The sequence below is a fragment of the Caenorhabditis elegans genome, chromosome V (assembly GCF_000002985.6).
Source record: "Caenorhabditis elegans chromosome V".
NCBI lineage: Eukaryota > Metazoa > Nematoda > Chromadorea > Rhabditida > Rhabditidae > Caenorhabditis > Caenorhabditis elegans.
In genome coordinates, this window is record NC_003283.11 from 15391771 (window position 1) to 15404963 (window position 13193).

Below are 13193 nucleotides of genomic sequence, written 5' to 3' on the forward strand. Positions count from 1 at the left end.
ACGATTTTCCAATTTCAACTTGTTAAAAACTGGCAAGATCACAGAAAAGCCACACTTCCATGATAAAACCACAGAAAATTAAAGAAATTGGGCTGAATGTCTCAGATTTGGTGATTCTGGCACATGATCATTTCTCAAAACTTCAATTCAAAGATAAAATTGTTTGGGACCAAACCTTCATTTCTTATTTGACTTTCAGGCTATATATTTAATTATATTTCTTAATTGTCTTCAAATTTTTTTGAGATTTCCCCACTTTATGTAGTGAAAACAAAGATAAACTTCTTATTTTCTCAATTTTTCATTAAATTTAACCTTTTGCAGCAAGGTATTCTCTTTTTAACTGAGTAAACTATTTTAAAAATTCATTTCATCATCTTTCCTCTTCTTTCTCAAGAAAATAGAAGAAATGAATTTTTTTCGCAAAAATAATTCAATATTCAGAAGTGCGCCAGCACGCGAAAAGCGCATCGGTGAAACGCGCAAGCAATCTCCCTCCCGCTTCGTTTCCACCCGAGGAGAACGTGTCGAGCTGAATACACGTGTAACATATTTGACGCGCAAATTATCTCGTAGCGAAAACTACAGTAATTCTTTAAATGACTACTGTAGCTCTTGTGTCGATTTACGAAATTGGTTTTCGAAATGAATTTATTTTCGAACCAGTGACAGCGATATTGTTATTATTTTCTTTATATTGGCTTCATTTTAATAATCTATCGATGACTAAATAAATGATTTTAACTAATTTCGAAAGCCGTGCCCGTAAATCGACACAAGCGCTACAGTAGTCATTTAAATGATTTTATTTGAATGATTACTGTAATTTTCGCTACGAGATATTTTGCGCGTCAAATATGTTGCACAAGACGCAGAATTTCATTTTTTAAACACCAATTGTGTACTTCTCTAGAATCGAAGAAAAGCGCAAGCTTGCTCCATGGCCATACAAAATCCTAAAAGTTGGGTCTCGTTAGGTAATGGCGGCAAAACCGTAAATTCAAACCGGCGAAACTAATTAAAGAAGTTCGAATTCTCGACATTACCGCCAATTCCCAACGAGACCCAAGCGATGGAGGCGGAACGTTTCCAATTGTCGTTGAAGCGTGTTTTCTCTTCCATCTTTTTTTTGTTGATTATCTGTTAGTTTCAGTTTCCAAGTGGCGGAACTAAATGTTTTCTGATTTCTGAAAAGCGGTTTTATCGGTGAAGTTTGATGTTAAATGTGAATAATTGATTCCCAATTACCAGGCGGTTTTGGGAAATTTCCCTGAAAAAAAACATAGCCTTCCTGAAAGAAAAATTGTTCTACTTCCTGAAAATGTTTGTGTTTTGCTCACGAAATGGAAACTTTTTTTGAAAAGAAAGCAACAAAAACAGATAACAGGATAACAATAAATCGGAAAAAAAAACGAAACAAATCAACAAAATATCCTAAACCCTTTTCTTCTTTTTCAGCACTTTCTTTGTAGTCTTTTTGACTTCCGCCTCATCTGAATCTCCCTCTTCCTCCTTGATTTCATCCGCTTCCAGGACATTTTTCCTCTTCAACTTTTGGGAATTTTTCGACGGCACCGCAATTGTTTCAGATGTAATTTGAATTTCCTCCACATCGTCGTCGGATGATTTTTTCGCCCTTTTCACCGGTTCCATCACTCCCCACACGTCATCCTCCTCAATGACGTCATCATCATCTTCGTCATCCTCATTTTCAGATCGATATCCATCTTTGGTCATATTTCCGTATTCCGTTTCATCCTCATTAATCTCCTTTTTCGATGCAGGCTTTTTGTCGTTCAAAATTGATAAATTATCACGGAGTAGGACACGATTCAGGCGCGTTTTGCAGTAAATCTGAAAAAATTGAGGGTTTCTTGGTTTTCAGAGATTTTTTTTGTAAATTTTCACGAAAAAAAACAGTGCCGCACAGAAATAGAGACAGAGCATGATTTCGCAATTTTGCAGCACGGGTTTTTCTCTGATTTTCACTGTTTTTTGTAGATTTTTCAATAAAGTTTCAATTTTAATTGTTTCGTTATCTTCTTTTTTTTGATTTGTGCAAAATTCACGGATTGATTGCTTAATTGAAATCAAAACTCCACGTAAAACGTGATGAAGTTCGCGAAAATCTTCTTTTTCAGCCGAAAATTGTCATTTCTCGAACCTTATGAATCAGCTTCCTCGATTGCAAATCGTGTACTCTCAAAAATCGATCAATTCCAACGGAAGCAGCCAGCGGCAGTGTTGGATGAGCTGTGATGCTCCGGATAGATCCGGCTTGTCCCTTGAACTTGCACATCGGATGAACTTTACTGCGCAAATCGAAAAGTCCCATTTCTCCGATGGAATTTGCGGCGAGTATTTGATTGGTTTTGTATGTGAGCGAGGTACACATTATCGGATTTTCCATAAATGGGATCTTCTTGACGGGTCGGCGTTGAGCGCGTGGATCGTAGAGGCGCATCTGAAAAGAAAAATCGTTTTTAAAATTATTAATTTTAGTAGAAAAGCACCTCGTGAAGCTTTGTGGCCTCGAGAATCGTGTTCTGTCCTGGAATAAATCTTGCATCTGTAATCATGATAGGAATTTCCAATCCGAGCATATCGGGCGGCACATTCTTAGCGCTCCACGTCTGCTGGCCGGTCTCCAAATTCCACGTTTTCAGAAGATTCTTCATACCGCCCGTGACGATTTCTGGCTTCTCGGTGGATCCCCGCATGACGGCAACTCCTGGACCGGTCTTCCACTCGGACAAGATTTCAGATTTGTCATTCCAGATTTGCAGTTCGCCGCTTTCAACGCAAGTGACGATTTTTTCACTGAAATATTTAATTTTGAGATTTGAAACCACGGTTTTTGTATGATTACTCTGCTTTATGCAGGCCTTTGATTGGTCCAGTGCCTCCGGTAACTGTTAATATCGATACAAGTTCGTTTTCTTCAATGCCAAGTAGCTGCAGATCCCGATTTACTCGAGCGATCAGGATTTCAGTCTGAAATTCAACTTTTAAAATAATTTATCGACCATAACTAACCTGTTGCTCGTCATTCCAGATCATCGAGGTAATCTCATCGCTTTTCGGGTCAAGGGACTTGATTTCATTGAGATTTTGGAAGGTATTCTCCTTCAAAATTGCTCCTTTCAGAGCGCCAGTGGTTGCTCCCACGTAGCAGTCCATTTTACCTGAAAAATTGATGAAATAAGTCGAAAATAATTATTTCTTCGAGAAATTAAGCGCAGATTAAGGTTAAATTGGGAAATAACTCTATTTTAGCGAGAACAAAAGTAAAATTACAAGAAAAAATGCGAATAAAAATGAGAAATGCAAGTGCGCTCTGCCGAACAAGCGGCAGATTTGAATGCGATTTCTGCAATTTTATCATTTTTTCCATTATTGAATCACTTTTGAGTACATTTAGCTTATTTTCAATTGTTAACCTATTCTCTAAAAGAACAATTGTAAGTATTTTATTTTCTGAAAACAATTGTTCTATTTTTCATTCTTTAAAACCCCTAAAATATCTGATTTTCTTTTAATCAATATTTCTGAGGACAGCAAATCACATTTTTGGAGTTTATACAAAACACTTGAATGTTATTTTCTTATCAATAAGCACATTTTCTATCAAACCCAGTTCACTTTCAAATTTTTCAATCACTTTTTTCTGAACTTTTAAGCATTTTTGTCGACAGTGAGAAATATCGCCGACCGTACTCCGAGGCATGTGCGCTCCACCGAACGGGGGGCAATTTCAAATACACCCCGCGAGACCCACCAAGAGGGCGGCAATTTCCAGTGTTCACCATCGTTTGCCATTTGCTCTCTGCTCCCAAAAATCATCATTTTTTTGGTTTCATCGCTTCGCAGTTTCCGTTTAATATTTTGTCTCCATTTTCCCCACTTTCAATGTAATTTATTTCAGTATTTTCAGCATTCAAAATGATGCTGCGAAGCCAGGCCAAGAATGTCGACCTGACTTCACAAGGTGAGCGGATTTCCTCGAAAACTATTTATAGATTTTAAATTTTAATTTACAGCAGATTCTCGGCATCAACAAAAACGAAAGCAGGCTGAGCAATTGGATGCTCTAAAGAATCCATCGGAACCGGCAGCCAAGAAGCAACACAGCAAGGTAGAACGAGGATTATCGATTTTTTGGGCCTTCTCAAATTAATTGTTTCAGGGTCTCACCGAGCTCCGCGCACACATCTCTGGATTTAAAATCGACTCGGCAAAGCGAGATCCACTGGGAAAGTCGAGAACGAGTAGACGAGACGTCGAGAACCTTCCACCGCAAAAGTCCAGATATGTTGATCCGTGTCCTCATTACGATTACGACCTCGAGGAGGCCGGAAACCCGGACAGTATCTCGGACTATGCTCAAGGGATTTTTGACTACTACAGACACCGAGAAGTTCACTTTCGAGTGAGAAAGTACCTTCACAAACATCCGGAGGTTGACGTCAAGACTCGTGCTATCCTCATTGACTGGATGGTTGAGATTCAGGAGACATTTGAGCTCAACCACGAGACCCTTTACAACGCCGTTAAGCTCACGGATATGTACTTGTGCAAGACGAAGAATGTTGACAAAAACACCATTCAGGTGAGATAAAATCCAAAGTAGTCTATTATTTTTATCAATAAATTTTCAGAAGCTTGCATGTGTCGCCATCTTCATTGCCGCCAAGTACGATGAGCGATCTCCACCACTCGTCGATGATCTCATCTACCTTTCCGGAGATCGCTTCTCCCGCGATGAGCTTCTTGCCATGGAGCGTGAACTCTTCGCCACCGTCGGATATGATCTCGGCTCACCACTGAGCTATCGGTATCTTCGCCGCTTCGGTCGTGTCTGTCGTGTCGATATGAAGACACTCACCATGGGACGCTTCATTCTGGAGACATCACTGATGGTCTACGAATACGCTATGGTCTCACAATCCCGTCTTGCCGCCGCCGCTTTCGTCTTGGCCATGCGTATGCTCGACAAGAATAATGAGTACGAGTGGAATCCAGTGCTCGAGAAGTATTCTGGATTCACTGGAGAGGAGGTGATGCCACTGGTGGAGCACATGAACCACATTCTTCATTTTTCGAAGGACAAGTGGGCTCAACTCACATCCGTTCGCCAGAAGTATTCTCATGAGTGAGTTTTTGCAAAGAAATATCGATTTTTAATATTTTTTTCCAGAGTATTCTTCCATGTCGCCTCGATCCCAATGCTCCCGGATACCCTCAAGGTTGTGGATTCCCACACATATGCTCCAGTCCCAATGCTCTCATACCCATAACTAATCCTAATTTATTCCCGTATTGGATTCTGAATCCCCTCTCAACTGTTCACCCACCAAAACTTTCAAACGATTGACACCTATGCCTCTTTTGATATATTTTGTATACGTATTGCAATTCTCTTCTGTATTCCATTTAACTCCTGTCATCTCTCACAAATACACATACGCAATTTTGGCCTGATTTTGTTTTTTGCTTTTAAAAATCTGAACATATTGCAAAATTTCTACCAATTTTTAAACACATTTCGAGCTACGCCAAAATAAATTATTTTTCCGGCAAATTGTTTATTGATGGTGTGATTTCAGATTAATGACTAATGTGGAGACTTGAACTTGATCGGCGCAACTTTACAAGCGGTTTTTGTCCTTACAGTGCTGACAACGATAACTGCGGAGCCTGTAGAAAAGATTTTACGCCAAATTTCAGAGTTGAAAACGAGGGTTATTATTCTGAAATTTGAAATTTTCACAATCTTCATTGAATTTCTCACCCATCGAAGCAATGAACTGCTGCCCATAGAATTGAAGAAAATATGAATGTGAATTTTTTGTCAGGCAGCAGTCGAGGTCCCCATGTGAAACAGCAAACAATTATTAGTACAAACAAAGTTTGGCTCAAGGACTGAAAGTTTCATTTTTATGCAATTTGCGATGATAGTTTATTATGGGGCCGCAGAAAAACGCTCCATTTGAAATCAACGTGGAAACGCGCTCCACGGGCAATTGAAAATGCTCCGCCCCCAACAGCTGGGTCTCGTTAGGTATTTGGCGGCAAAACCGTGAATTCAAACGTTTTCAATTAAATATCTTTTTTTGTTATTTCAAATATTTTTACGTCGAAATTGAACAAGATGAACAGTTTTTTAAAAAAATTATCAATTTCGATTCAAAAATCAATAAAAATGACGGAAAAACGTTCGAATTTACAGGTTTCGCCGCTAAATACCTAACGAGACCCATTTTTTTGCATTTCCGTAATAACAATACCTGCTTCAGCCAGTTCAGCTCAATCGAATTTTTAACCGACTTCGTCCTCAATTTTGCCACCTTCCAAATGGCAGAAAAATTCAAAAATGCACTAGTGATTGTTAGTGTGAAAACTTGATAAAAATCTCCATATGTCCCATACCAACGGCAAATTTTTCCACCGGAATATTGAAATGCTAGATATTTAGCATTATAATAATTTTGGCATCCTACTGAAAGAATATTTTTGCTTATAATACGATGTACGATTTAGTGAACTTACAAATTTGGAAGAACAGAGTTATTAGGCCAAAGGATAATAAATATATTCCCATGACAATGTATTTGGTGAATTTTATATTGAACATTTGATTGTAAAATATTGGTGTGAATACGGATAGAAATCTATTTAGTGATATGATAAAATGAAAGTATGTTGAAGCTTTATAGCAGATCATAAGGATATATCCACATAAATGTGACCAATATGCGAGATATTCGTTTACGCTGAATTGTTTTTGGAAATTAGTTTGGACTGAAGAATTCTCAAAGGCGCGCGGATTTATTAAGATGGGTCTCGGCGCGTAAAAGTTCTTGGGACTTCCTCACCCTTTAACTCCTACAGTAGAGCCCTTTTTAACTCCAACTTCTAATTTCGAATTTCTGAAAAACTTACAAAAAGACCATCGGAGTTGCGTAAAACAAGTACAGCGTTGAAAACACGCCGTCCGAAGTTGCCAGGCCAACAGTTAAAATAGTAAACGGTTTTCGCAGCTCTGTGACTTTTACCATTATAAGAACAATTGCCCAATTTGTGCAAAATCCATTATTTTTTTGGTATTTGTTTGCCAACTTAGAATACCAAAAAAATAAACGGATACTGTATGTATGTCAAAAATAACTTAAACTTTTTTTTTTGAAAACCTTACATCTCTAACTTTGAAAGCATCTTGTATTGAGAAAATGTGATAATTCGCCGAAAATCGCTTAAAATGAAAGAAATGCTCAATTGGCACCACATCTGAGTGCAATTTTCCTTTTGAATTATCCCATAAGAAAGTTTTCGCGTGCTTCCATTGTCTTAACTGTACAATTTCAGCAAATCTACCCAAATTTTCTGTTGGATTAATGACAATATCCTGAAGCGACCTCTCTTTAAAGTTTGACATAAGTTGAGCCATTTCTTCAGCAGAAAATGAATTTAGTGTTAATTTCTTTGCATCAATGTACCTCGCAGAATTCAAAACAACCTTCAATGATTGAAAAGTCTTTTTTCGGAATTCTTCATTTTCCTCTCCCAACCACACAGTCAAATTATTGAGTTTACTTGTCAGAAGTCTTCCAAAATCGTTGAAGGCTATCTCAGAAGCACATCCTTTTTTGATCACTTTTTCATTTTTCTCGAAAGTTCCCCATTTCAAGATGCAATCACTGTCATTTTGAGTGTATCTTACACGAAATCCATCAAAAAATAGTCTGAAATCCTGTTGGCTTCCCATCCAGAAGGATATCACTTTGATGCCAGATGTTTTGGCATCAACCGCAGCTCGCAGACTTCGAGACACTTTGCGGATGGCATGCCTGTAAATTTTTATTGTAATGAGGTGGCAAGAAATTGAAAAAATTTAAATTGCTCGAATATTCTCACCGATAAATTGGCTCGATTAATTCCAGAATATCACTAATAATTTTGATTGGAATATTATGAATTGTCAGTCTCGTTTCAGTTGTACAAATTCGATTGTGTTCAGCCATTATTTATCTGAAAAATTTAAATTGAAACAATAAATCGTCGAAAAAAAAAAACCGGAAAATGAACATTTGGCGACACATTTCGCAATATTTAATTATTTATTGATATGGGAGGCAAAGAAAAGTGTTTGATGAGGTACTCCTTATCGCGAAAGTTCTTAAACGGCGTTGCGGAGAAATGAGAAAACTCAGCCACAATCTTAAGTTCAGAAAATGGGTCTCGCAACGAAAAATAAAAGTAATGAAGTAATAAACTTTTCCGTTATATAACATGGAGAAGGTACATCTGATGCTAAACCTTTCGGCTTCTCAAATGCAAATTTTGCAGAAAACATTATTCATCAATCAACCAAACATTTCTCAGATTTTTTCTCGCATTGCTAATACGAATATTTTATGCTGAAAAAATCAGTTTCCTGGGTTTTCATTTTCGACTGCAGAATCACATAATCTCAGGTGATAAATCGCGAAATTCCACCTGCTCGTCTTCTCCAACCCCTACCCCTTAACCGAAATTTCCAGGAAATGTTCAAACATAATGCCAGCTCCCTGCCCAGCGACCATTCCAGACGGCTATTTATTAACTTTAGACATTATTGGAGGAGGTTCGCTTTCAATGAATTTTCTAGCGATGTATATGATTTGGTTCCAGTCGCCTGGCATGCATGGTTATAAATATTGCCTTACTTATATGCAGGTAGGATTTTGACTTAAATGATTCGGAAAAAAAACCTTATAAATGTTCAGTTCGCCTCCTTCCTAGTGGAATTCAATCTAACTGTGCTGGTCCCGGCCTATTATTTTTTCCCACTGACAGGCGGAATCGCGGTTGGAGAAGTTGTCCGTAAATACATTAGCAATCATATGGGCCTTACCATATGGATGTTTATGTTCTGTTTCGTACTTCCGGCTAGTCTATCGTGTTTTATCTATAGGCATACTGCAGCTTCACAAATTCAGGTAAATTAAAACATTTTTGAGAACGCCTACTTTTTTAAAATTCAAAAATTTTTTAGAATAACGCAAGTAAATTTCATCTCAAAAAGCTTGTGATGATATTAACTCACATTTTTCCATTTCTCACTGCACTTGGCACCTGGAATTGTCAAATGACTTTTGATCAGAAATATGAATATGTGCGGAAAGTGAGGGAAATCCCGAAATACAGAAACTTAAACGAACTTTCAGAATTATCCTCAATGCCTGTTTTGGTTAGAGTTTGACAGGTTTGAGGCATATGACTATCAGGTGAACCCATGGATTGTCCGGACTGCATGTGCGGCGATTGGATTTTTAATGATAAGTACATGGTAGGTGTGGGCTAAAAGGTTTTTTTTAAACTGAAGTATGTAAATTTGAACTTCAATTTGAGCTTCAATTTGATTAAAATTATGAGAAGGTTCTATTAGAAGAATTACTGTAAATTCTGAGGTGGTGAGACCTCGCCCTGGAAGAATGATGTTTACTACAAAAACTACAGAGTGTGTCCTGTTGAAACCAGATTTAGTAGACTTAACATTACAGCTACGGAATATGGCTTGGCGTCCATACAATGGTTATCCTCCAACGCCTCCGCGGACACATGTCAGTGCAGACCTACCAGATGCACCTAACCGCTTTAATAAGCTTGGGACTGCAAATGGCCACCCCCACGGTATTTATTCTTCCCGTTTATATGTTCGTAGCAGTGATTGTCACTGACGCTGTTGACATGCAAAGTGAGCCTCTTCCTATGAAAACCTTCAGAGGGATAGTTTTTTCTAGGAATAGTATCCTGGGCGCCATGTCTAATGTCAACACATTCAATGTTGCTAGTCACTGTGATGATAATGAGCAATGCGTCTTACCGCAAAGTTTTGAAAGATAAGATATGGAATGTGTTAGGGTATGGAATATATGAGCCTGGTGGCCTATCCTAGCACTGAAAGCTAATTTCAGACTAACGAGGCTTACTGGGAGTCACATTGGAAGTGAAGTGGAGCCGAGTATTAGGACCTCTAACAATTTAATTGGCTCCCGTCCGGTTTCGTAATTGGACAGACAGTATTTTGTGGCTTTTGAATGTATTGGAAAATTAAAAAAATCTTTTTTTACAGTCTCGTCAATAAGAATTGTTGTTCTGTAACTTTCACAAATTTAACACACATTCAAACATATTTTCAAAAAGGAATATTGGTCAAAATACACAATCTTCATGTGAACTTAATATATAATTATGACAACACATTTTGCTGACTGTTATTATCACAAATATTATATATCATCTTTGACCTTTCCTGACTAATAGTTTGCTATGCAAACATGTCTAGGCACTCGGAAAAGACACAAACAAGAGACGCTGAGAAACGAGAAAAAATATTGCTATGCTTAAAATTTCATTTACCATCAATTGCAATTTTCTTGCTTTTGTTTTTCTTTTTTTTTCGAAATTTTTGTTTGCTCTTTTCCTCCGTTTATTCAGCATTAATTTGAACATTTCAGGCTTAAGATGCAAAGAACTTCTGGAAGTTTGGAAGTTTTCATAATAGTTGTCGAAGATGAAATTTGGCTCAACTACCGCGAAGATGTCTCCCTGAAGAAATTCACATACAAAAATCACCCAAAAGGTTGTTCGATTGACAATGGGATGAAACAAACGTTGGTGGCGAATAGAGACTTTTTGATATTGGCAGCTGGACATTTGGAAAACTTATTGCGGAATTCAATAAGTTTGATATCAATTGATCTCCTCGAAGGAGCAGATTTCTCAGAAAACTCTGATAGAGATAATAATAATCGACCGCTGCTTTATCCTCGGTTTTTCAATAAGATTTCAAAACCTCTAAAGCTGTGCAACCCGAATGTCTGTGAGATTAAAGTATATTTTTCAACCCATATTATTATGGAACCTATTCTCTCATTTATGACTTGCCTGAACCCATCACAACTAAAGAAAATTATTCTGTTAACGTCAGTTCAAGAAGCAAAGCTTGATGTGACTGGACTTACAAGCTTAACTCAATGGCGAAAAGCTCACACAGTGATCATGAATGATTTCTTTATAACTGCTGATATATGTGATTTTGTCAACTTTTCGGAAGCAAGAATAACGCTGGACAAGATATCGCTAGACAATTTAAAATTTTTGAAACAAGTATGGTTTTGATTTACCTACAACACTGACTAACTATGAGCTATAACAATTTCCAGCACTTCACCTCCAATTCAATAAATCCATTCAACATAGCTATCAGTTATCGTCAAAGATCTAATGAACATATAGATGAAATATTCGGAAAACCATTGATCGATCAAGATCAGAATAATGAATTAGGAATTCAACAATGGACTTTTGAAATTAAAAGTTCAGATTACGACCTTTTGATTGAGCACATTGAAACTTCTACACTTCCGATGTTTATATTTTCCAGTGTACCATCAAAAAAGACATTGATTGTAAGTTTACAAAATAATCTTTTGAAAACTTGACTCAAGATATTTCTAAATATAGAAACGAGCTTATTTATTTCAGCATTTTCAATCTCCGTTTGGTTCTCTCAATTCCGTATTCTCAAATCCAAAACTATTCAAGCTCATTCTAGAACGCATACCTTTACCAGCTTTGTAAGTTGTTTTTTTTATTTTTCTATAACAATTTTTCACGTCTCTATGAAATTCAAATTTTATTTAAGATTCGTTCTCCGCCAAGTTTCCAAACAGCTGCGACAGTTTGTTGATTTTTTGAACTTTGAAATTAATATTCAAAAACTTCATATCATAATTCAACCTGATCTATTGAGCTTAAAAGTTTCACAATTCTCGAGGTGGTACAGCAAGGAAACAGTACTGCACGGGGGTGCTTCTGATCCATTAGAGAGATTTATCTTGGATCTTGGATTGATATTGAAGAATCAAAAACAGTGTATAGAAGTCTTCACATGTTTAATTTCCTATACAGAAACTGTCTTCGAAGCATGTGATCATGTTGAGAAGCTCACAAGAGCTCTTATGGCAAGAGGTTGTTGGATTAAAGTTAAAAGTTTGCAGCTGAAGACCAGAACACAAGCGGATTTTGTAAGCATATTGTCTTGCTTTGATTCGGATTATCTAAAGACGGTGGAGCTGGGAAATGATATTTCCACTGATAAAGTGCTAAAAACGAATGATATTGTGAAGCTAGATCAATGGAAGAATGCAGAAAAACTAGTATCTACTTGTCGTGTTAAAATTGTAAATTTTAAACATTTGAGTCACTTTTTAAATGTTGAAATTACTGTGGAATCTGTTGAATTTGAAGATTTAGACGTTTTAAAACAGGTAGTTTGAAGCACCAAAAATTATGTTCTCAACTCTCGTTTTGCAGGCCTTCATCGAATCGGAAGCCACAAAGAAATATCTCATTATTTGCGATAACTTTGAACTTGAGCAGTTGTACGAAAAATTCGGAAGACCAATAATTGAAATAGTGGATCAAATTAAGCATCGGAAGTGGTTTTTCAAATCCAATAACGGAAATGCTTTAGCTATTTATATTCATATTAGAGAGGATGGGAAAACTTGTATTCAGATGCACCATGAGAATGCGTCTATTGTTCCCGTAGATCTTTTGATTAAATAAAGTTTTTATTGTAACTTAATATTATAACATTTCTACAGAAACTGGACTTCCATTAAATCCAGTAAACTCTGATTGGCGGCATTTTTAAGTATTCAAAAAAAAAAAGTTTATGAAGAGACTGGAATTAGCTCCCTGGTTTAACTATTGTATTATTCGTTTATTGAAGTTTGAGCCATTTTTGAACCGTGCATAAATTAAAATAATATACACTTGCAAATTGTCAGTTCGCAGGTGAACTAGGCCATGTTGCCTCAAAAAAAAATGGTTTCAAATGTGTAGGTTGTAGTCCGCGTCAGCGTTGCTCAACACCGGAAGCGTATCATGGGCTAAATATTTTTAAATTTTTTGCAGAAGGCGTAGTTGAAGGCGCGGAGGTTGCCGTGAGATTAGGCAGGCGGGTGTTCCAGTACAAATATCGAAATCGATACATGGATCGTTGCGATCAAAATCCTGTTTCCGGAAGTTGGAAATTGTACATTTAAATCACGGAATGCAAGAGGAACAAAAGTACAAAAAATTACACCTGTCAATGGTTTGCATGTTTTGGTTTGCTGACGTGTTCATTTTTTCATCCTTCT

The 13193-nt window shown here is 37.1% G+C and overlaps 6 protein-coding genes across 7 annotated transcripts; 3 read left to right on the plus strand and 3 right to left on the minus strand.

Moving 5' to 3' along the window:
• Nucleotides 1-1337: 1337 nt before the first annotated feature.
• Nucleotides 1338-3191, minus strand: T06E6.1 (WD repeat-containing protein 74). Its single transcript, NM_074423.5, has 5 exons — nucleotides 3037-3191; nucleotides 2870-2994; nucleotides 2514-2820; nucleotides 2165-2464; nucleotides 1338-1854 (listed from the first exon to the last, which is right to left on the minus strand). Exons 1-5 carry the CDS (start codon nucleotides 3178-3180, stop codon nucleotides 1435-1437), a joined length of 1296 nt encoding a protein of 431 aa, NP_506824.1. The 5' UTR covers nucleotides 3181-3191; the 3' UTR covers nucleotides 1338-1434.
• Nucleotides 3192-3925: 734 nt separating this feature from the next.
• On the plus strand, nucleotides 3926-5581 carry cyb-3 (G2/mitotic-specific cyclin-B3). 2 transcript variants are annotated; one of them, NM_001028941.4, is made up of 5 exons: nucleotides 3926-3988; nucleotides 4044-4135; nucleotides 4187-4609; nucleotides 4659-5152; nucleotides 5198-5581. In NM_001028941.4, the coding sequence occupies exons 1-5, from the start codon at nucleotides 3943-3945 to the stop codon at nucleotides 5295-5297; spliced, it is 1155 nt and encodes a 384-aa protein (NP_001024112.2). In that variant the 5' UTR covers nucleotides 3926-3942; the 3' UTR covers nucleotides 5298-5581. The 2 variants fall into 2 exon arrangements, with proteins under 2 accessions (NP_001024112.2, NP_506825.4); NM_074424.10 differs by having other exon boundaries at nucleotides 4041-4135; nucleotides 5198-5578.
• A 33-nt stretch (nucleotides 5582-5614) lies between these two features.
• On the minus strand, nucleotides 5615-7058 carry fbxa-199 (G-protein coupled receptors family 1 profile domain-containing protein; the record flags this gene model as incomplete). The annotated part of the gene is made up of 5 exons (NM_074426.3): nucleotides 5615-5750; nucleotides 5792-5922; nucleotides 6288-6499; nucleotides 6550-6773; nucleotides 6943-7058. The coding sequence occupies 5 exons, from the start codon at nucleotides 7056-7058 to the stop codon at nucleotides 5615-5617; spliced, it is 819 nt and encodes a 272-aa protein (NP_506827.3).
• A 110-nt stretch (nucleotides 7059-7168) lies between these two features.
• On the minus strand, nucleotides 7169-8021 carry T06E6.15 (F-box domain-containing protein; the record flags this gene model as incomplete). Its single annotated transcript, NM_001392669.1, has 2 exons — nucleotides 7169-7847; nucleotides 7915-8021. The coding sequence occupies 2 exons, from the start codon at nucleotides 8019-8021 to the stop codon at nucleotides 7169-7171; spliced, it is 786 nt and encodes a 261-aa protein (NP_001379454.1).
• A 535-nt stretch (nucleotides 8022-8556) lies between these two features.
• Nucleotides 8557-10050, plus strand: sri-7 (Serpentine Receptor, class I; the record flags this gene model as incomplete). Its single annotated transcript, NM_074427.2, has 7 exons — nucleotides 8557-8715; nucleotides 8766-8978; nucleotides 9035-9163; nucleotides 9207-9328; nucleotides 9543-9736; nucleotides 9783-9903; nucleotides 9957-10050. The coding sequence occupies 7 exons, from the start codon at nucleotides 8557-8559 to the stop codon at nucleotides 10048-10050; spliced, it is 1032 nt and encodes a 343-aa protein (NP_506828.2).
• Nucleotides 10051-10493: 443 nt separating this feature from the next.
• fbxa-135 (F-box domain-containing protein) lies at nucleotides 10494-12639 on the plus strand. The gene is made up of 5 exons (NM_074428.5): nucleotides 10494-11151; nucleotides 11208-11453; nucleotides 11530-11621; nucleotides 11690-12314; nucleotides 12361-12639. The coding sequence occupies exons 1-5, from the start codon at nucleotides 10507-10509 to the stop codon at nucleotides 12613-12615; spliced, it is 1863 nt and encodes a 620-aa protein (NP_506829.3). The 5' UTR covers nucleotides 10494-10506; the 3' UTR covers nucleotides 12616-12639.
• The last annotated feature ends 554 nt before the right edge of the window (nucleotides 12640-13193 follow it).

Bases quoted from the DNA above. Each gene is read 5' to 3' on its own strand.
- T06E6.1 (NM_074423.5), bottom strand. From the start codon at position 3,180: ATGGACTGCTACGTGGGAGCAACCACTGGCGCTCTGAAAGGAGCAATT. The intron at 2,465-2,513 runs GTGCTTTTCTAC...TTTTCTTTTCAG, and splicing joins AGGCCACAAAGCTTCACGAG to ATGCGCCTCTACGATCCACG. The intron at 1,855-2,164 runs GTTCGAGAAATG...CAATTTTTTCAG, and splicing joins CGAGGAAGCTGATTCATAAG to ATTTACTGCAAAACGCGCCT.
- cyb-3 (NM_074424.10), top strand. From the start codon at position 3,943: ATGATGCTGCGAAGCCAGGCCAAGAATGTCGACCTGACTTCACAAG. The intron at 4,136-4,186 runs GTAGAACGAGGA...TAATTGTTTCAG, and splicing joins CCAAGAAGCAACACAGCAAG to GGTCTCACCGAGCTCCGCGC. The intron at 5,153-5,197 runs GTGAGTTTTTGC...ATTTTTTTCCAG, and splicing joins CGCCAGAAGTATTCTCATGA to AGTATTCTTCCATGTCGCCT.
- fbxa-135 (NM_074428.5), top strand. From the start codon at position 10,507: ATGCAAAGAACTTCTGGAAGTTTGGAAGTTTTCATAATAGTTGTCGAA. The intron at 11,454-11,529 runs GTAAGTTTACAA...TATTTATTTCAG, and splicing joins CATCAAAAAAGACATTGATT to CATTTTCAATCTCCGTTTGG. The intron at 11,622-11,689 runs GTAAGTTGTTTT...ATTTTATTTAAG, and splicing joins CGCATACCTTTACCAGCTTT to ATTCGTTCTCCGCCAAGTTT.